The sequence below is a fragment of the Suillus subaureus genome (assembly GCF_016647635.1).
Source record: "Suillus subaureus strain MN1 chromosome Unknown BJ212scaffold_37, whole genome shotgun sequence".
NCBI lineage: Eukaryota > Fungi > Basidiomycota > Agaricomycetes > Boletales > Suillaceae > Suillus > Suillus subaureus.
The window spans coordinates 119,916-139,695 of record NW_024538593.1 but is presented as its reverse complement, the minus strand read 5'-3'; the positions used below and the strand labels follow the sequence as shown (position 1 = coordinate 139,695).

At 47.3% G+C, this 19,780-nt stretch overlaps 8 protein-coding genes across 8 annotated transcripts; 7 read left to right on the top strand and 1 right to left on the bottom strand.

The window, feature by feature from the left end:
* The first annotated feature begins 1,564 nt into the window (after window positions 1-1,564).
* BJ212DRAFT_1382203 (uncharacterized protein) lies at window positions 1,565-3,078 on the top strand. The gene is made up of 10 exons (XM_041336694.1): window positions 1,565-1,901; window positions 1,952-2,046; window positions 2,099-2,172; window positions 2,223-2,230; window positions 2,292-2,429; window positions 2,479-2,494; window positions 2,549-2,591; window positions 2,645-2,653; window positions 2,713-2,750; window positions 2,801-3,078. The coding sequence occupies exons 1-10, from the start codon at window positions 1,811-1,813 to the stop codon at window positions 2,964-2,966; spliced, it is 678 nt and encodes a 225-aa protein (XP_041188728.1). The 5' UTR covers window positions 1,565-1,810; the 3' UTR covers window positions 2,967-3,078.
* Window positions 3,079-3,801: 723 nt separating this feature from the next.
* Window positions 3,802-5,044, top strand: BJ212DRAFT_1448948 (uncharacterized protein; the record flags this gene model as incomplete). Its single annotated transcript, XM_041338618.1, has 5 exons — window positions 3,802-3,865; window positions 3,922-3,993; window positions 4,047-4,541; window positions 4,592-4,875; window positions 4,925-5,044. 5 exons carry the CDS (start codon window positions 3,802-3,804, stop codon window positions 5,042-5,044), a joined length of 1,035 nt encoding a protein of 344 aa, XP_041188727.1.
* Window positions 5,045-5,795: 751 nt separating this feature from the next.
* BJ212DRAFT_1382187 (uncharacterized protein) lies at window positions 5,796-6,777 on the top strand. The gene is given in 4 exon segments (XM_041336693.1): window positions 5,796-6,446; window positions 6,503-6,630; window positions 6,645-6,653; window positions 6,674-6,777. 2 exon segments carry the CDS (start codon window positions 6,215-6,217, stop codon window positions 6,613-6,615), a joined length of 345 nt encoding a protein of 114 aa, XP_041188726.1. The 5' UTR covers window positions 5,796-6,214; the 3' UTR covers window positions 6,616-6,630; window positions 6,645-6,653; window positions 6,674-6,777.
* A 1,556-nt stretch (window positions 6,778-8,333) lies between these two features.
* Window positions 8,334-9,950, top strand: BJ212DRAFT_1302911 (uncharacterized protein; the record flags this gene model as incomplete). Its single annotated transcript, XM_041333341.1, has 1 exon — window positions 8,334-9,950. The coding sequence occupies one exon, from the start codon at window positions 8,334-8,336 to the stop codon at window positions 9,948-9,950; it is 1,617 nt and encodes a 538-aa protein (XP_041188725.1).
* A 304-nt stretch (window positions 9,951-10,254) lies between these two features.
* BJ212DRAFT_1448947 (cytochrome c/c1 heme-lyase) lies at window positions 10,255-11,196 on the top strand (the record flags this gene model as incomplete). The annotated part of the gene is made up of 3 exons (XM_041338617.1): window positions 10,255-10,718; window positions 10,773-10,883; window positions 10,935-11,196. The coding sequence occupies 3 exons, from the start codon at window positions 10,255-10,257 to the stop codon at window positions 11,194-11,196; spliced, it is 837 nt and encodes a 278-aa protein (XP_041188724.1).
* Window positions 11,197-12,209: 1,013 nt separating this feature from the next.
* Window positions 12,210-13,497, top strand: BJ212DRAFT_1302909 (uncharacterized protein; the record flags this gene model as incomplete). The annotated part of the gene is made up of 3 exons (XM_041333340.1): window positions 12,210-13,121; window positions 13,171-13,377; window positions 13,438-13,497. The coding sequence occupies 3 exons, from the start codon at window positions 12,210-12,212 to the stop codon at window positions 13,495-13,497; spliced, it is 1,179 nt and encodes a 392-aa protein (XP_041188723.1).
* A 1,668-nt stretch (window positions 13,498-15,165) lies between these two features.
* BJ212DRAFT_1448946 (cytochrome P450) lies at window positions 15,166-17,271 on the bottom strand (the record flags this gene model as incomplete). The annotated part of the gene is made up of 11 exons (XM_041338616.1): window positions 15,166-15,256; window positions 15,315-15,581; window positions 15,633-15,657; window positions 15,707-15,763; window positions 15,821-16,010; window positions 16,117-16,248; window positions 16,300-16,415; window positions 16,468-16,619; window positions 16,675-16,863; window positions 16,915-17,044; window positions 17,094-17,271. 11 exons carry the CDS (start codon window positions 17,269-17,271, stop codon window positions 15,166-15,168), a joined length of 1,527 nt encoding a protein of 508 aa, XP_041188722.1.
* A 1,434-nt stretch (window positions 17,272-18,705) lies between these two features.
* On the top strand, window positions 18,706-19,255 carry BJ212DRAFT_1382145 (uncharacterized protein). The gene has a single exon (XM_041336692.1). The coding sequence runs from the start codon at window positions 18,793-18,795 to the stop codon at window positions 18,988-18,990; it is 198 nt and encodes a 65-aa protein (XP_041188721.1). The 5' UTR covers window positions 18,706-18,792; the 3' UTR covers window positions 18,991-19,255.
* Window positions 19,256-19,780: the final 525 nt, after the last annotated feature.

Here is a 19,780-nt window from a genome sequence, read left to right as displayed (position 1 = left end):
ACACTGCGGGACTACCGACTACGAGCCAAGACTCCTGCTACTGCGCCAGACCACCCTGGTACAGCGTCCTGATGGATCTGGTCCCGTCATTCGGTCCATACGTACCATCCGCCGTTCGCACCGCGCCTTTCGTATTCAGTTTAGCACGTCGATAGTGATATCGATCTTGAACATTCCTGGAATCCTAGCGATGACGACCAACATACGTCTATTCAATTCACATACAGGGAATGAGCTAAAATTGAGTCAAGCGTTATATCTGATATACGTCCGATCGTCAAAAGTTCTCTTATGGGTCAGAGTTTGACCTCCCAGTGAGAGACTTCTGGCGCGCTGGGTCCGCCTGTCTTCTAGAACTCGAAGTTATCCACATGGACAGCAGCTTCATCAGAGGCTTGATCGTTACACTCGAAGGCAAGCAGAAGATGTCATAAAAATGTGCGTCAAATATGGTGTCGGTATACACGCCATCTAAAGTGCAAATCAAGGTCTTGGGGAAGTGGTTGCGACTGTCGATTGGGATGAAGATGAAGAGCAATTGAAGATGCCAACAATATTTGTCTGCAGCAGTTGTACTGATGATGCAGGAAGCTGATCATCATTCTGGAGAAGGGAGATGAGATATTTATAACGAGCCTCAAACAAGCCCAATTGTACCACATAGCAACGTTCATCAAGGCAGTGAATATTTTGTTGAAGTCATCGGGCCCGATCGGTATGTTTGTCTGAGAATTGACCTCGCGGTTATTATTAATATCAACACAGCTATCTGTTTATACCCAGATTGAAATCAGGCATGACTTTATTTTGGATCCCTCGTGCATGCAGTGACAAGTTGTTGTGTTTCAAATAGTATAACACCCATGTCATCTTCATCCAGGATCTATGGAAGACCGCCATGATCTGGACGAGCACACCGTGTTGTATCCCTGAGAGGTCGACCGGTCCGCAGCAGTCACAAATTCACGATCATCGCGGTTCATATCCGGTTCGAGTTCGTCTGTGCTAAATTTCGTTGCATGTGTTGCGGCCCATCGCATCTTTCATTTGTAGGTTGCTTCTAAACAACTGACAACTGTTTCAAATTCAGAATAGCCCAGCTGAGGTCCCTTACTACCTTCGACTGGGCTTCCCTGGGCTGGGCTTCCCTGGGTGTTGTTCCCAAGGATAGTGCTTGGTCTGTCAATGATAAGGAATCCGTCGGCCCAGTCATCGACGTCATGACCCATTCAACATGCCAATCCGTGACGTTAACCGTGTGTGAATGTGTACTAGTATGTCTAGTATGCGGCATAGCACCTGATCGCATGATTGCGAGAACAAACATCAACACAGGGTGAATATATAATCCCCACCCTTCCCTGTTGTACCCTGTCTCATCGTAATGCGTAATAGATTCCAGTGAAGTGCAACAGATGTAAGTAATACACGGATTGGATGTATCCTAATGGCCATTGAACTCGAGCATTCCCAGGTCCATGAACTTCAAGTTATACGCCGTTCTCACGGCAGACAGTACTATGACTTTTTATCTTGGCCTCAGGACGATAACAAAATATTCTAGGTATCCTGATATACGACCACATCATAACCATCACAGATGAAATCACTTTCATCTGGTGTCGTCCGAAAGCACTATCTGCAATATTATTTCTCGTCAATCGCTATGTCGCTCTGCTCGGCAATGTCTATATGTTATCTGTGTATCTTCTGCCCAGTTCAAATGAGGTTCTATGGTTTTGTTATACGCATACCCAGCTGGCGGACTCATATCTTATTTCTGCAGAGGTTTCAACTCTGATTCTTCAATATGTGTTATTTTGCTCAACAAAATCCTAGTTGTCAGAGATATTTGATATCCAGAGACCTACTCTTTTTTTTCCAACAAATCTTCGTTTGCCGTGAGTAGAATTTTATGGCAAGAACTATATACTTGTACTGATGTTTCCAGTTATATTGACTATTCGCACTTATGCTCTCTACTGCCGTAGCAAACGCCTCCTTACTTGGATGATAATAATTGTTTTTGCTCTTGGGGGAGTGACTGTACGTGTTCGCACAAGCCTTTTCACTTTGGGAATCTACTTATGGTTTATAGGCGGGAACGTTCAGGCTAAGTTCAGACACAGCCGTGCCAGGATCTAATTGCTATGAGTCATATTTAGAAGAGACGTGCGCCATCTTCCTCACTGTTCCGCGTGCTTGCTCAAAAGATGCTGCAGAGCCGTCAGTTAGTGAATTCGGAGTCGAATTTGCGTGGAACATAATGCTATGACTTAATCAAATTGCAGGTCCTGGGCTGGGATGGGTGACACTACTTGTCTATGAATTGCTCATCTTTGCCCTCACAATTTGCAGGATATGCAAAACTAGAAAACTATCTCTGGCAGTATCGAGGAGAAATATACTTGATATCATGTTTCAAGATGGTAATTTTTGCTACATCGATATCGTAAACATTGATCCAAGCAAACGCAGGCGCAATGTATTTCGCGTGAGCTTGCCAGGGAAGCAGTGATTCGAATGAATCTGATCCGCATTCCTTCAGGGTGATGACATTGGTTAATCTACCTAACATTCTGACATACTACGTGAGTCTGCTAATGAAATGATTGTCGAGTCACAAGCTCACTCTTCGGTTCAGTGTGGTTCAGTGAGCACACACCCGCTTCTTATGATCAGATTGACTAACTATTGCTGGCGACTGGCAAGAATACCACCAGAGGCAGTCTAGCTACATTTACTAGCTGGTAAGTATCTAGTGCGGTAGATACAGATTGATTCTGACTATGCGCTCTAGCATGTCCGTGACTCTCATCTCTCGGCTGATGCTCAACCTGCACAAATCTGTTGACGCGGGCATCTTTACAACCCCCGTCCGAGATGATGACTACGACTCCGCTGTCCTTACCACCAGGATCAACGTACAATCCCGGGCCGCAATCTCCTCTTGCGATCGCTGCTAGGGTTAATATTAGATTGTGTTTTTGGATACAAATATTCTTATCGGAAGTAGAATAACATCAGGGGAGTGCCCCGTTCATACGGTAGACGGAACTACAAATTTAAGATCGCGCATTTGAATTAGTGAGATGGAAACCGTTTCATTAATCTTTCATAAACCTGGGTGAGTGCTTGACCTAGACCAGCTGTGGCCTATGAATTATCACCAATCAATCGTCACCGATGTGTCAAGGATAAATTATAATGAACTTGAACGATAATCTTCAGCTCGTCTAAGGAACCACATATTCAGACTGATGAAGATGATTCCGGAATTTCCGTCCTTTGAAGTTGGTTAGCCGGTACCATTCTACAACTCAAAATCAAATGGATTCGATTTTGGAGCCTTACAGTCCAGGTCACGTGCGACGGCGGATGGTCACGGATCAACGCCTGAGCGCTGAGCAGTTGAAAGTGTCCCACTCGGGGGAGCCGTGCATCGTGCGCGTATCGGCCTCTGGATTGGGCGGGCACCCAATGGTACTGACTGAGAAACAAGAAGTTCAAAAACTTGGTTTCGATAATCATGTGACTGACGGTTCAACCATACCACAGTGGGTATGCTGTGTTCGAAATTAAATCTTTTTTTGCGAAAGCGAAAGGGGAATTCAGGCCTTTCAGAAGCTTACACAAGGAAAAGAGAAACAAAACAAAAGCGGGACATACGTACGTCATTTCACACGAAGCCGGTAGCGGGTGTTACCACTTTAACTGGTCCTATAAGCTTATGTAATATGATGCAAGCCGCTGTTGTACCTACACCCGCGAGCTAACAAACAATATTAGAACGTGGAGACCATGAGCAATGCAAGCGTCCAAAATTTGGAGGAAGCTGTCACAATAGCGTCGGAGTTCATAATGAGTGAGCCAACCTCACAGTCCATGGTGTTCGCCAAGCTAAAGAGACTCAATAATCAGCCCTTGATAACTTACCTAGCGAAGTGCAATTTCTTCTGCAAGAACTTCGCTCGAAAGAGACCGATTCTCAAGGTATGCGGCTATAATATCACAGACTCTGACGAAATGTTTATTTATATTTCAAGACATTCAGAATGATCTAGCCAAAGAATCTCATAAATATATGCGACATTCCCTACGATCGGACGGTACGGACCCTGCCTCGAAAGAGAAGGATAGAACATCAGCTCCACCAATTGAGAAACTAAGGGATGCTCAAGAGAAACTTTCAGTGCTTTCAGACGCAAAAATTGCTCTGGCCTCTCGTATTGTCGACCTACTATCCAGGAAGCGGGCTCGGTTAGAATATGACCTGGGCCGTGTCCTTGTTCTACAAGGAGAAACGGATCCAGCATCCGTTTTTGCTGGTGCTGCAGCTTCGACTCCAGTCTCTGGATCAGGACTTGGTAGTGGCACTGCCGGCTATGTGCTTGGAGGACGCAATCCAGCCGCTCAAATCAATGAAAGCTTGCGAAATGCGTTCGCTGGCGGTGCCGCTACCCCTCTGGCAGGTAGCTCAGGAGGCATGGCTTCTGTCGGAGGGCGCGCTTCGGTGACTGGGGAAGACAATGCATTCAAAAGTAAGTTCGCGCTCATGCCATTAACTTTAGTGCTAAATGTCAGATTAAAGAACGGAGATTGATGGGGACGCAGGGCTCTATCAAGCTACCATCACCCGCACCATCCGCCTACGCTTTATCTACTCGGGGCCGCCGGAGAAGACGGGGAGCTTCATCTGAGGCTGAGGACTTCGACTTTGATTATGGAGATGAAACTCAAGGTGTAGAAGAAGCAGAAGAAGGTGATGGTGAAGACGGTGAAGACGGTGAAGATAAGGAACTATACTGCTTCTGTCAGAAGTTGAGTTATGGAGAAATGATCGCGTGTGATAACCCAGATTGCCCGTATCAATGGGTAAGCCTATACTTCATGTTTTGGTAACCATAATCTGACCCATCTGTAGTTTCACCTCCCTTGCGTCAACCTCAAGCAACCACTCCCTGAGAGTTGGTTCTGTGATGATTGCCTTAGAAAGATGGGTCCTCCTGCGTCCGGTCCTGGCCGTAAGGGCCGGAAGAAATAGACCTCGCCCCCCTCACATTCCCCTTCGCATCGCCTTGGCTATGGCTGTGGGCAAAGAGGTTGCCATATGCTTCGGGGCAGCCAACACTGGGTTATCTGCAACAGCATTATGGACGTGGTTCCGCCTCGTCACTCCTATCGCACTGCGGCAACACTGTATTCCCGATTTCGGGGCTATCCATGTTACGTTAGAAGCATGTATCCACGAGTACATTGTTCGCGTGTACATGTGCCAGGTGCTCGACTCCTCAGTAGGAATTATCCCTCATACATCAACAAGCGCTATCAGCCCATCTGAATTTCCCGCGTTTCAAACTCCGTCTGACCCAGTCTCACGAAGCAGATGAAGCTTCCCGGATTGCAAACTACCGTGCCGCTGGCGTACCCATTATGCGGGGTCAATTTATATTCTATTTACACGTTCCGGTTTCCCTTGGTTTCCTCGGTGCGATGTCTAGAGCTTATTGTTGACATGTCCGTTGACAAAATCATGTGGCGTAGCACTTCTCTCACAATGGATTTGCATGCGCAGTAGAAGCTACTCGTAACGGCCTGCACTACCCACTGATATAATTACCGTTCGCGATTCAGCGATTATGACGGTGCGAGGTTTGCCAATATGGCTAGATACTGATCGTAGGGGATACTATCATGACTTGGGTAGTCAGCTAGTCAGGGCTGCCCGTTCAACGAGCCACGCCTCATCTCAATAACGCATCATGACTGCAGTGGGGTTTGCAGGCACCGACATCCTTATTGTGGCGCAAAAATATTTTCGATTTGCCGTTCTCGGTGACGAGTCTTTCATGGACTTCGCAGCCGGATGAGTCAATTCAACGTGGAAGGAGTCCAAGACATCTCTGGTGGGTGATCTGCAAGTGACCCTTCTCGACTTCCATGGAACACACTTTGGCTCAGCCGGTTTGTTTGTTATACTTACCTTGTTTGATCAAATCTCCCTTTCTGCCAGAAGGAAGATGGTGATACTAATATTCTTCTTTGTCTTTGAGCCAAACACAATAGAAACCGGAGCTTAAAGCTGCATAGGAGAAGCTCTTACAAATTCTAAGAAATGGAAGCTGAACTATACACAGCCAGCTAACTGTCGTTGCTCACAATTATTTATGATGTGATATTTGCACATTTATTATTTGCGCGCTGCGTTTTGTCAATGAAGGGCTTGCGCATTTTCGTCAATGATGAGCCTCAGTCAGCTCACACGCTCGAATTACTTCGTGCAAGTTATGCATGCTTCATGTACAAGATGGGCTCCAAAACTGGGAAGCCTGTTTGTCGAAAATGCGCACGTATGCATACCCGTCCTGAACATGGACTCGATGTTGCTCTTGCCCACGAGTTGCAAAAATTGTTTGCATGGATTCCTCCCCTCACAGCAGACTCTGGTGACCAAGACTATCTTGTAGGTCCGGAATCGATGACTGATGAGGAATTCATGCAGGTGATATACCGGACATTCTGGACAGCGGCATCATCGACTTGAGTGAGCTAGAGAGGGTTGACAAATGCATCATGCCAGCTGGCTTTGTTGAAGAGATTGAGGTACTCAATTAAGGCTCAGAGAGTGTATCAGGTGATATGATGCACTTGATGTCAGAGGTGTAGCGTCATCTGTAGTCGTCGAAGCTATTTTTGCCGTAGTAGAAACATAGTGGAAAAGAGCCAAAAGCGTTCACAATACTTTTTGCCGGCTTCTGCCATTCTGCCAATTGCCAGTTCCTTTCTGCCCCCTACACTAATTACTACGGCTCGAAAACTAGCCTCTCGACTGGAAAGCGGCAAGCTTCAGAGATAAAGTATTTAGCATGATAAGTAATGCGCCAAACGAACTTCAGCGCTTTAGCCACCTTCCAGTGGCTTCACTACATGCGATGCTTGCTTGCCTGTCCTCATCTTGTTTCAAAATATTTTCTCATTCAACAATCGTGGGCATCATCTCAAGATACGGTCAGGCTACTAAGCATGCAGAGGTGCGTGTATTGTGCGTTTTTATGTTGCTAACTATCTCATTTCCATAGACATCCAAGACACAATAAACCCTTCTCCCTCGTCTATTTCTTGCCTTCTTCCACTCCTTCGCTCATTCTGGCGCCTTCCTGTGTCGTTCGCATATGTTCGAGCCACGTCAACATTCGCTGACGTGCGCTGGGCATGTGCGCTAAGCACTGGTGGTTGTCGGAATCGGGTGGGGGGTACTTCCCAGTCCCTCAATTTCACTTGAATACCGATGATATTCAGATAGGCTAGTTGGGACCCCACTGGCAGAAAGACTATTATGGGTGTGATTCATATCAAAACCTACCTTAATCGTCACTGGTATTCTCGAACTGAAAGTTGCCAGCATCGGCAACCGCTGGCAAGCTTGAATCTTACTATCGCAGGTCAGGTTCGTCTTCGCAAATGCGGAGGCTAGCGCTCATCATTGACGAAAACGTGCAGTGCGCACACGCGGAAACTCTTGAATAAAACACGCAAGCCCTTGATTGACAAGACGCGCAACACGCAAATAATAAATGTGCAAATATAATGCCATAAAGTCCGACGGATATGGTTTTGGACCCCCCGCCAACTCCGATCGAGTCACGGTAGTACCTCTGGTTTCGTTCAGAATTCAGCAGTAATACCAACTGAATCCACTGACTCAGTCTGACTGGCAGAACAAATGCACACCTCTCGTTATCCTGTGGTCCGTCATTTTCCTACTGTACATTATGCGCTCTTGTTACATTGTTTGTTTATTGTGACTGCTGAAACTTTTGTTAACTTGGATCCACAGCCGCATTTTCGTTCCACTGGCCACGGTCTCGGCTACGAGAGCTTTCTCATCTATTTAAATAGTAGCTTGAATTCCGCAGATATAATCTTATAACTCTAACCTCTGCAGACGCTTGAGTTATCGCGTGCTACGACCGAGGTAAGGAAGTTCACTGTTGCTTGACATCTAACCTATGCTAATGCTGCGTAAAGATATTTAACACAGGTAATATACCAGACGTCTGCACTATCGCGTGCTACGACTGAGAACATCTATTTGATATAGATCCGCTATTGTTCTTATACCCGAATCCTTGCTCGAATCCGTAGCAACACCGATTTGTGAAACCTATATTTCAAACCGTACCCGCAGCCAACCGAGGTTTCGTCTGCTCTCAACTGAAGACTCCGCCCCACAAGCCCTTCGTGTCAACATTTTTTATCTTCAATGACCGACGTAATGTCTGGAAGTGGGACCTGCTGATGTCGACGAAGAAGTTGCGGTGTTGGCCGAGTCCATGCGCGTCGTTCGCTCTCGCAGGAATAGACGACTCCCTATTTCTCGTCTTCCGACCGAGATTCTTGTGATGATCTTCAAACACTTTGAAGAAGAGAAGCGTTTCGATGGATCTGCGAGCGATGATGTCCCCGCTTGTCTACCCTTAACACACGTCTGCAAAGACTGGCGCACAATCGCACTCCAGTGCCCAGCTCTCTGGACATCCATCCATTCATCCTCTCCTCGTTGGCTAGGCATCATGTTTGAGAGGTCGCAGAACCTTCCTTTGGTTGTCACGTACAAATCACCGGTCTCGCTACCAGATTGTTTGGAGCTAGTCCTTTCACACCTACCTCGAATCAAAGTTCTCCGATTTCGCTCATTCCAACCTGACTGCGATCGCATTATTCAATTGTTGTCATCGCAACCCGCACCATTGCTTGAAATATTCGATTTCTCCAAGCCGCTCGAGATGTGGCCCGAAACCACACACATGACCGGCACAATCTTTCAAGGACAGGCACCTCGACTTCGGAGTGTTGAACTGACGAGTTTTGACTTAAGCTGGTCAGCGCATATCTTCAGCGGGCTTCAAACTCTATCTGTCAGGGGAACAAAAGAGATATCCTTCCCTACCCTGCCGCAGCTCCTGTCAGTTTTGGGACGTATGCCTGCATTGGAGCACCTTACGCTTGAGCGGCTTCTCATAATTCCCGAGGGAACGAAGCTCCTCGAAAAAGTGCCACTTGCTCGGTTGAAGAGTATCACGCTAGGTTCCCCCACGATTCGAACTGCCATCTCTCTCTTCGCGCAACTAGCATTTCCCGTCGACGCCAAGATCGCGCTAAGTCTCAGAGACGTTCAAGGCCTTCAAGACATTTCTGATCTGTTTTCGGCTATGGGCATGCATCCTGGTGGATCTAGTTCCATCATTCGGTCCATGCGTGCCTTCCGCCATACGCTACGATCTTTTTGTGTCCAGTTCAGTACGTCGACGGCAATGAATCATACAAATTGCTGGAATCCCGATGACGATGACATACGACTATCGCTTCAATTTATGTACCACTATAACATAATCACGAACCCCGACCCGAGCACCATATTTGATATCCGTCAGATGGTCACGCAGGACAGGATTCAAACACTCTTTTTGTCAAAGTTTGATCTTACAGGAAAAGATTTCTGGGGCGCTGGGTCCGTCTGCCTCCCGGACCTCGAAGTTATGCATATGAAGGGCATCTGGGTTGAAGACTTGATCGATGCACTCAAGATCACCAAAGGGGATATTCCATATCCCTCCCTCAGGGTTCTGGACCTCGAAGATGGCTGCTTTTTGACCGGGTACGAAGGGGAACATGAAGAAACGCTGCAGGATGTCATGAAAACACGGGCCGAACGTGGTGTCGGCATACACACGCTCCGACTTGTTGAGTCCAGAGAATTACTGGCTGATCAAGTGCAAGGTTTTAGGGAAGTGGTTGCGACTGTGGATTGGGATGAATTTGTAGAGCCCGATGACGATGAAGATGAAGCAGGATCTATCAACTCAGAGGAGGTGCGATTGGAGAATGAAGCACGAGAGAATAGGGTCTGGTGGTTTGATGATCCAGACATGGACCGGCGTCAAGTCTAGCACTGTTCTTACATATCGAGGACATTTTGACACCCTAATTTTTGTTCTTATTGTCGATTGCTGTATCTTTATGCATGATGGTCTCCCCTAGCTAGGGCAGATCCAATATATCATGCCTTGTCTAAATAGCGAAAATTACGCCCTTGGCTCCAACCTTCAATCGACTTCAGTGCGGGTTGTTCCGGCTGGCTGATGTCAATCTCGTAAATATTTAAAGTCGCTTCCTGTTCTATGCACCGAACAAACTGCGTCTTGGATTTCACCGTACGACGACATTCAAAGCAGCCCAATTACTTCTATTACCATGGGACAATCAATCTCCTCGCCGCCTCCCGCAACCGTAACGCGCACTTCCTCACCGTCATCGTGCCCAATGCGTGACACGCCCAGCACTGGCTGTCCAATCCAGCACAACAACCCACCTGTTGCAAAATCCTCGGGCGGATGTCCCATCGATCATTCTTCACTTAATACGTTGAATCCCACAAACCAGATGCCCAATCTCCCTCAGACTCCCATATACCCGCAATCTGTAGCACTACCGACTGAGCGTACTATGTCATCCATACCGCGTGTGGTGGATGGTGAAACGAGAACTGACACGCGCCAAACATGGGAATACCCATCCCCTCAGCAATTCTATAATGCACTGATAAGAAAAGGTTTGGATACGCCCGCGGAGCATGTTGAGACAGTAGTGGAAATACACAATTTCTTGAATGAAAGAGCTTGGGGAGAAGTGATGAAGTGGGAGAGCAGGGTTGCACAGTGCGTTGTATGCTTACTATGCTGATTACGATTACTGATATTTTTTTTCCTCAGGGAGGGTGACGAGGAGCCGCATCTTGCTCGCTTTAAAGGACGTCCGGGCGAGATGTCGCCAAAGGCAAGGTTCTGGATGCTGGCTGGCTGGTTGCTTCCTTCTAGATTCAAGTAGGTTTATCCCCGCTATGTGTTTACTGGAAGTTGACATCAGTATTGCAGCACTGAGCCTCCATTCGATCGCCATGATTGGGTAGTGCGTCGTCCGCGCGATGGAACGGAGGTTCGCTATGTCATCGACTACTACTCTGCACCGTCTACTCCTAACGGGGACCCTGGTTTTGCATTGGATGTTCGGCCTGCTCTCGATTCGTTCGAAAGCGTTCAACAGCGTATGGCAGTGGGTATGGACAACGTATGGGAAGAGCTTCGTGAGAAAGGGTGGGGAAAGAGTGAACGTGGGGGTACACAACAGGCGTCGTAGGAGGTTGTGGGGCATGCGCGCTCTGCTTTCCCAATACTGGATCAGTCGCCCGACTGTCAATATTTATATTGCTTTGAGTAAGCTAATGAACACCTCTCGTATTATACACTAATGTGATAGACTCGCTGTCGGAAAGTTATGCCATTGTTGACACAATTATTTCCAGCTCCTTGATGTTGGTCAAAGTAACGGAAGATGCGCATGCCATCTCTGATGAGCTGGGTTGCTATTTGATATGTTGATGTCGTCTCTCTATCTTACAGGCTTCGGGTTAGAATTCAAGTTAAGATGCACATGTAGGTGCATCCAGTGGTGGGCGCCTGGGTCTTGACTTGTTCTCTATGAAACAGGTGAATGCTGAGAGCAATTGATAATGAGGTGGTCTGGGTGGTTCCTCCTGTTAAAGGTGCCACACGATGCATATAGGTCGATTGACCATCAGGTATGCCCGATGGTATTTCTCAACTGACACAGGCCATAATTTATATTGACGCTTGAGCCTGAGGGAATGTGTTTGCAATCTCGATTGGTCTCGATCAAAACGTATGCAAACCGAAATGTCTGCGGAGGCTGGTCTTGCTCTTTTTGTTGAAGCCTGAGGTGACGTCTGTCAACTACTTTGTCCACTAGAGCTGACGCACTCGAATCATTAATATCGTGCCCTGAACGAATTTCTCTTCAAAGTCAATGAATGTTTCAAGAAGTTGTTTGCTCTATGATGTCATGTGGAAGCAATTCTATTAGAATTGTGACCACAGGTGAGACATCCACAAGTGAGACATCCGCTCAATCCGAAAATGAATTTCCACTCAATAGCCCATCACAGGTATATTCACAGCCATTCTATCATTCTATTCAATCCACTATCCACCAGGTCCACCTTACGTGTATGTCCACATCTCATGTTTCGCCATAAAAGGTGGACCAATGTCAGGTCCAAGTTTCTCTCCCATTGAAAGCATCCCTATCATCCATCACCTTGAGCTCACATTTGTCTCAATTTATTCTCTACCATGTTCTCCAAGAGGAAACCGTCCAGCGCAGAGAAAATTCGTCATCGCGTCCCAACCCCACACACCTCCCGCATCTCCAAATCTACTACTCAGATATCCAAGGACCTTTCGACCAACCCTACCAATGACTTATCTCATCCTTCTGCTATCTCTTTGACGACTCAGCGCTCTTCTCGGTCCAAGCACTCTTCAACCATGCGTAAGAAAAACAAAAAGCAACGCTCTCAGAAGCCTCTTGCAAACCTCAATAGTTCGAACCCAAAGGAACCGTGGCTTGACCTTTCCTTCTTGAACCGACAGTGTACGCAGGAAGACTATCTCTGCAATTACTGGCGCTACACGGTGGCTGACGGGCAAGGCATGTGCCTCGATTACTTTTTGAATGTGATCGATGCGCACGAGTGCGAACTATGGCAAGGTTTTTCCGATGACTACGTGCCTTCCTGGGCGAAATTCCTAGAAGTTCGTCAGCGCTGGGAAGGCAACGATGAGCGGAAGTGGCAGTCGGGCGGCTGGGTTCGCGGGAAGAATGGAATAGAATGGGGCCCAGGTCATGTTATGTTGGGGGTACCTAACAACGATTGGATAGGCGGCAGTCACGAAGACCTGGACGATTGCTCCAATGCGAGCTCAAGGAAGTGGATGGATGATGAAGTTTTCGTTCCTATCGAGGACCATGAAGATTACGGCGTTAGTGGCGAGTTATCCCCGGAGCGAGGAAGGCAGTTATATCGTGAGCAAGACTCCAAGCCACGTCAGGAAGTCGAGAGGACCGGCGAGCCTCGTCCCATCGTCCCCCACGTTACTTCGGCAAGTTTCATTTTGGATATCCCATTAGCCCATACCATTACCCCAAATGACGCCCGTATTATCCCACCCGCTCCCTCTTCCCACACTCCACCAGATCTCCAAGTGAGTAGGGTTGCGGATATAGGTTTCCTCGTGTCTCATCATCTTCCAGTCACCTCTTGGGAAACATGACTCAGCTGCCTCGAAGGCATCCAGAGTATCATATGCTCCTCTAGTAACACCCGTCCGCACCCGCCAATTCTCTCATCGCCCTCGGCGTGTCTTGACACCTGCCCCTACCCCAGTTCCAAGCGAGCATGCTGACGATGAAGTCACTCAGAATCATGGGGAAATTGAGAAGCTGCTTGGATTTCTTAAGGTGAGGAACATTACTTTCCCGTTGTGGATTGCTCATCATTAACACGTACCCACTATCTAGATGAATGTAGAGCAAAAGGTAGCCGAGATTCATCGCTTGGTCAGATCTATGAGGCGATGAACACAGTCGTAGCTGGACTCGACTGTTATTAACTCTTCCATTTACTTACTTCGTATTGATCGTTACCAAACCACTAACAATTAGACAACATTTTGTTTATTCTTTTGAAGGCAATGTCACAGTTGGGAGGAATGCTCCTGGAATGATAGAGTAAGGATTCGGGGTCCAGAAAACACTAGGGTGTCTAGATGTAGTATGTTCACGGTAGCTCATATTTGCTGTAAGTGTTTCGGCGCCTCATGTAGAGCCCTTCGGATAAGTAAGGCCCTAAAGAGAATGGTATACTACAAAATCGGGTTAGATATAACTACGGTACGGATAGACGGGATATGTCAACGGAACGATAGCGATGAGGTAGGACCTGAAGCTTGAAGATCTGTGAAAACGGTAAAGGAGTCTGATAGTAAGTGAAATGTCGACACCAAGCGAAAACATCGCCTGCAGGAGATCCTAGGCCCCTCGCGGGCTGCAGCCACATATGCTTGGCACGACGGATCATCACGTGATCACGTTTTATGTTCAAGTTCTAAGTTTTTGAATCCTTCCGCGTCAGGATACCTTGAAGTTCATTAATCATTGGCCAGCGGCGTACACGGTGCACGCGCTCGTTGCTTGCGCACATATCAGCTGTAGTATGTTCCTCTCTGCCCCGTTATTCAGCCGTCATGACTAGAAATACTTTTGCATCTCGTTCCTTTCACTCATCACCACGAAGACATGCCGAGCTCCCGAAATTCCCCTTTACATTTGTCGATATCCGTCGTGATGAAATTGTCAATGATCCATTATGCATCATATTCCATCTCCTCTCTTGTCCTGGAGGCCCGATGATTCCACCAGACACTTCAAGCTGCCTCCTCTCGCAGCTACTCTGCTCCGACAGCCTAGATCCAAAACAGCAATGCGGAGCCAAATGTATTGGCCTTTTTCATTGAACCCTACGATCTGGGCTCACCCATGGTCCGAGTGATTCAAGGCCGCCTCCGCGCTAACACACAGCTACGCATATCTCCGATGTCAGGCCCCCTACGACTCGGAGCTTCACCGCCCAAGAAGTCGAAGGCCATTTCCAGTCTACGCATACTACACCAGGTCGCGAGTCTTTGACGCCAGAGGTCCCCTACGACCCAATCTTGACGACAGATTAATCGGGCTTCACTCCCCACTAGACGACATTCTATTACGGCCACCGCCACTGTCATGTACACATCTATCAGATTTGCTACCTCCTTGATCTGTAATTCCTTTGACTGGAACGAGACACGCATTGGACTCACTCTCATCACAGACTCATCTTTGGCACGTACATTTCTTCCTCTCCTCTCATTCTCTCCATCATCTTGTTCGATCTGTTGATTTTCCACATTTTATGATACGAACTGGATCCATCACGGACTTATCTCTGGCGCGTATTTTATACCTTTCATTTCCTCCTTGATATAGTAGTGGCCTTCGTCGATATATTTTCTCCTTTACTAGTACCCGACGGACCACGGGACTCATTTTTATAACCGACTCATCTCTGGCATGTATAGTAGTACGAACTGACTTGTCAATGTGCAGAATCAGAATCAATTTCAAATTGAGCTTGAAGTTATTGCGCATGACATGTACAAAAATTATGTTATCCTCCATTTAGATACAATTGTACAGCTGACCGAGCTCGCTTCATGCGCTGAGGCCGATTACGTCTGCAAGCATGTGTGCAGTCATTTCCGGGTGTCGGGGAATGACACGACAGGGAAGAGACACAGGGTGTCTGTCATCGGTTAGCTCACAGTACTCCCTTGGATGATGGTATAGAACAAGATACTTACGAACTTAGTCCAGTGGACCATTGGAAGACAGGGTCTACTTCTTTGCCTTCGTTGTCCAATGGTCTCATAAAATGGAAAGTTGCTAGCAGAGACACCATAGAAATCCACAGCGAAGCAGTAGCGAAGTACCTTCCAACACATACTCGGCGCCCGAAGCCGAAAATAAAGTCTACAGTGTCATCGTTCAATTGTCCATCGGCTTGAAAAAACCTCTCTGGTTTGAACTCATCAGGGTTCGGGTATTTCACTTCGTCTTGTGACATGGCTCTGTAGCAGTCGCCTTAACGCAACTCAAGACTAGCAAATACCACGACGCACCCGATATTTGCCATAACAAGCGCGCCTACGTGATGGTAAGCAGCAAAAGTGGTGCGACACAGGAATTACCAGACCTTTGGGGATGTAATGACCATTGTACACGTCGCTGTCCGAAGTGTAATGCGGCAAACCTGATTTGTCACATAGAAATGTAAGATCCTGACACACGATAGATGAGATCAACCCACCAAGAGGGAACACTGGATGCCATCTAAGCGTCTCGCGCAAGATTGCATCCACGTATGGCAACGAAGGCCGGTCTTCAAAGGTAGGAAGTTGGTCAGTGCCTATAACTGCCTCAATCTCCTCTTGTGCACGTTTCTGTACATCTGGATAGAGCATCATTGCAAGAATAAAGACAGCCAACGTCGACGCAGTCTGGATATCCGTCAGTTCGTGGGAAACACAACAATGTAGATAAGTGGGACTGACCGTTTCAACTCCAGCTAGATACGAGCATGTGTTAGTAGTGTCACTCGAAAACAAACCGGGTCATACCAATGAATGCTGTAGCAGAAGTCGACTTCAACGCAAGCTCGAATTCGCCCGCATTGCCGAATGCGTCCAACCGCTTAAAAGACTCCGAGACCATACACTGATTCGAAGTTGCAGTCATCTACGCCTCATGTTGATAGGATTCATTCTTATTCGGGGCATAAATGCTTACTGCGCGTTCTCGTGCATAGTTGAACGGGATGTTGACCATGGCGATAGCATTCTTTTGTGATTGGATAGCGAGTCTTTTAAACTTCGCTCCAGGAAACCAAGAAGGCAGTTTCAGCACTATGTTAAGTCAGAGACAACTTTCTGGAGACGGAGACTGGTAAAAACTTACGAAACGGAAATGCCTCCAGGATGACTGCAGTCTGGGGGTTTGCCACCTCCAAAAAGACCTTGATCGCCTTTTCAGCGGCAAGTAAAAGCGGGTCATTATGAGGCTTGGCCTCGTAATCGTATACAGCAGACATGATGACGGAAGAGGCGAAGCTGGGGTTACCGCGTTTTTATCATTAAGCTTGCCGAAGAACAAACTATCACTTACAGATCGATGTGGTCCTGGTAGCGCTCGGGAGCTTCTATGATGCCCTGCAACAGCTGACGAGCTTTGCGAAGTTGGATAGGTAAGTAATCTTTTACCGCCTCAGGTCGGAATGATTGATGGAAAATTCGCCGATGCATTCTCCATTCATCAGAATACCTTAGCTGGGCACTGTTAAACCCAGATCCGATTCTATGAGATTGTCAGATGTATATATAGCATGTTGGATGTTGATTCTCTTACGCCTCTGTGGTAGAGATTGGTGGCCTGTCAGAATAAATACTAGAGCGACGCTCCAACAGTGCTTTGGCAACTTCATGCGATTGTAGAACAACAATTTGCTGTCCGAACAGCTTACAGTACATGACATTCCCTTAGAAAAAGTAAGGAGGTTTGTTCCTTGGAAAATCGATGGACTCTACCGTGTGTCGATGCCCACTGACTGAAGCTAACCCATAGCTGACTGTCGTTGAGGTCGAGCAGGTTACCTAGCATCGGCAAGCCCTTGGGGCCAGGGGGAAAGGAGATATTGGATGAACTTTTTCGTCGAACTCGGTGAACGACTAGAAAGAGGCATATGATGGCAGAAAAAAAGATCATGGGAGAGGGAAACATCTCGAGTGATGATAAAGATCCACACCTCATAATCAGCTTTAATATCTTCGAAACATCCTATCTGAGCCTAGAAAGTAAATTGCCTCCACAATCATGTTAATACCCTGGGACAAACAATCAAGTGCCCACATCCTATCATGACGGGTTTCACTCGCAAGAATGGATGAATGAAAGGTTAGGTCAAGTCTCACAAAGAACTTTCCCGATCCGTGTATTTCCTGTGGGCACAACATGCAATGGACACGACTATACATACTTGGATTGAAAGAGATACGTCAGCGCCAATGACACACGTCTCCCACGAGACATCCCTGCGAGTTCCTGTAGTGGTTCTGCTGTCAGCCTAGGGCCTTGGCTTGACACTTCATCAAAGGGACGAACTACTACTGACGATGTCCAACTTGAACACAAATAGCAGATGAAACCCGACATTATGGCAAAATAGATGTGTGGCGAAAGAGTGGTGCAGACTCGGAAACTTGACAGTGAACAAGCCCGTCATACTATCGGTTACCACTCATTGATCTGGCCGAAGGAGTAGTAACTAATAGTATGATTGTCGTAGGAAGACGGCACATTCGGGCCACGGCGAGTGATAATATGAGGTCGAATGAAAATGAACTGATATGACTCGACCTGCAGAATTCATTTCAGATCTTGGTTAGCCGGAGCAACTGAACTCTACCCAAGTACCCATTAGGTAGTGCTGGAGCCTCGCGTTATCGCAAAGTCGTTGAAAGGTAAATGAAAAGAAAAGGGAAACTTGGTGCCAAGCTTGTGCGGAAATGGCCGCTCAGCGAGCCGCCACTGACTAGTTTGCTTCGCTGATCAGCAAAGTGCCCAAATCTAGCAAGGTCCGGAGCCACGGCCACATGTTGCCTTCCGAGACTTGAGCGTCACATCATGCAATGTGTGCATACATCGGCTCGTAAAGCCTTATAACGTACTAGACTCTTTCAACCTCACGGCAGCCTTGCGAGGCGTTTCAAGATGGGCGCTGTCTCATACGGGATTGTGAAGGAAACTTCATTTCTAGTAATGACTTGTGTTTCAAAGGTATGGTACGAGTTCATGGTAACCTGTCATCATTCAGACCTTTCTAGGTTCCTTCGAACGACTTCGAGCCCTGAGCGAAAACAGGCCAGACACCCTCACGTCATTCACAATGAAAAGACCCCAGACTCTGTTCAACATCGCCCCGGATAAACATACCATTCACGCGGCCACGCCCGGGCCAGTGCCATCTTGGACGCTTGTTAATGCCCCTTGACCTATTAGAGGAGTACCGGAGCCGTGTCTGTGGCTGCGGTATACTATACACAATCATATCACTGCCCTCATGACTAGCAAGTTTGACGACTCACTCGCTCTACTCCACCCCACCGATATTCCCGTCTCATAGTTCAGTACTCTCGGTGGTGCACTGCGTGAATGGTGGTAGCCTAGGTGTCACCAAACCTCAGTCTACTCAACCTACAACAAGGCACTCTGACCCATTCTACGGTCATGAGCAGGCTTCGCGGCTGTGTGCTCTTCATTACTCGTCTTTTTACTTGTCCAGAGGACCCCCCTTCTTCTAACTCACAAGTAAAGCTCCCACTTTATCGAATATTACTTCATCGCACGAGACCTCATTTTTCCGTAACTTTCGCCGCTCTCGTGTCCCGCTCCAGAACTCAAGGTCGGACGCGCGCACTTGTATAAGACCATCCATCATATGGGTATTCATTGATATGCTACATGCTAGGATACAAATAATACAATATCCTAACGAAGTTTATCTGCCACGTCAGCAACGGAAGGCGCCATGTCAAGTAACGAAGGAGAGACATTCACGAAGAAAAGACAGCGATTCAACGGAGGAGGGAGCCGGCATGCGGGCAGTGGGGATATACGGTTGAGGATTGTATACTGCTCGGTGATGGCTGCAACATCAACTTGAAGCGAAGATGTTGCGCAGAGTCTGGGGTCTTTTCATTATGAATGACATGAGGGTGTCCGGCCTTTTTTCGTTCAGGGCTCGAAATCGTTCGAAGGAACCTAGAAAGGTCTGAGTGATAACAGGTTACCAGACGCTGGTATGGCATCTTTACACATGTTCCCAATTGACATATAGCTGTCGAGCGTACTGGAGAATTTTGTAAGCCTGTTGGCTGTTCTCATAATCAGCATAAATACTGTCCGCGATAATCAAGCGTGAGCTTTGATTATCACTGCCTTTTGGCGTAACTGTTAAGGGACGGTTCTACTAGTAGTTACGGAGTTGTGACATATCAGCCAATGCATCAGTCCCTTCGGTGAGGCTCGTATAGGTGTAGGTCGGTCAACTTTCAAGTTGCAATCGAGGCTCGCGTCTGCTCCAGCTGGAAGTATTCAGCATGAAAGCCTCGTAGATAAAATATGATGCTAATCTCTCACCCATGATCCCTAAATGCCTGGAAGAAATCCCTGTAATGATTAATCGCCCCGCGGTTGTAAGTAGTCGTTGCGGTCG

Bases quoted from the DNA above. Each gene is read 5' to 3' on its own strand.
- BJ212DRAFT_1382203 (XM_041336694.1), top strand. From the start codon at position 1,811: ATGTGTTATTTTGCTCAACAAAATCCTAGTTGTCAGAGATATTTGATA. The intron at 2,047-2,098 runs GTACGTGTTCGC...TATGGTTTATAG, and splicing joins TTGCTCTTGGGGGAGTGACT to GCGGGAACGTTCAGGCTAAG. The intron at 2,751-2,800 runs GTAAGTATCTAG...TATGCGCTCTAG, and splicing joins CTAGCTACATTTACTAGCTG to CATGTCCGTGACTCTCATCT.
- BJ212DRAFT_1382187 (XM_041336693.1), top strand. From the start codon at position 6,215: ATGAAGGGCTTGCGCATTTTCGTCAATGATGAGCCTCAGTCAGCTCAC. The intron at 6,447-6,502 runs GTGACCAAGACT...GAATTCATGCAG, and splicing joins TCCCCTCACAGCAGACTCTG to GTGATATACCGGACATTCTG.
- BJ212DRAFT_1382145 (XM_041336692.1), top strand. From the start codon at position 18,793: ATGAGCAGGCTTCGCGGCTGTGTGCTCTTCATTACTCGTCTTTTTACT.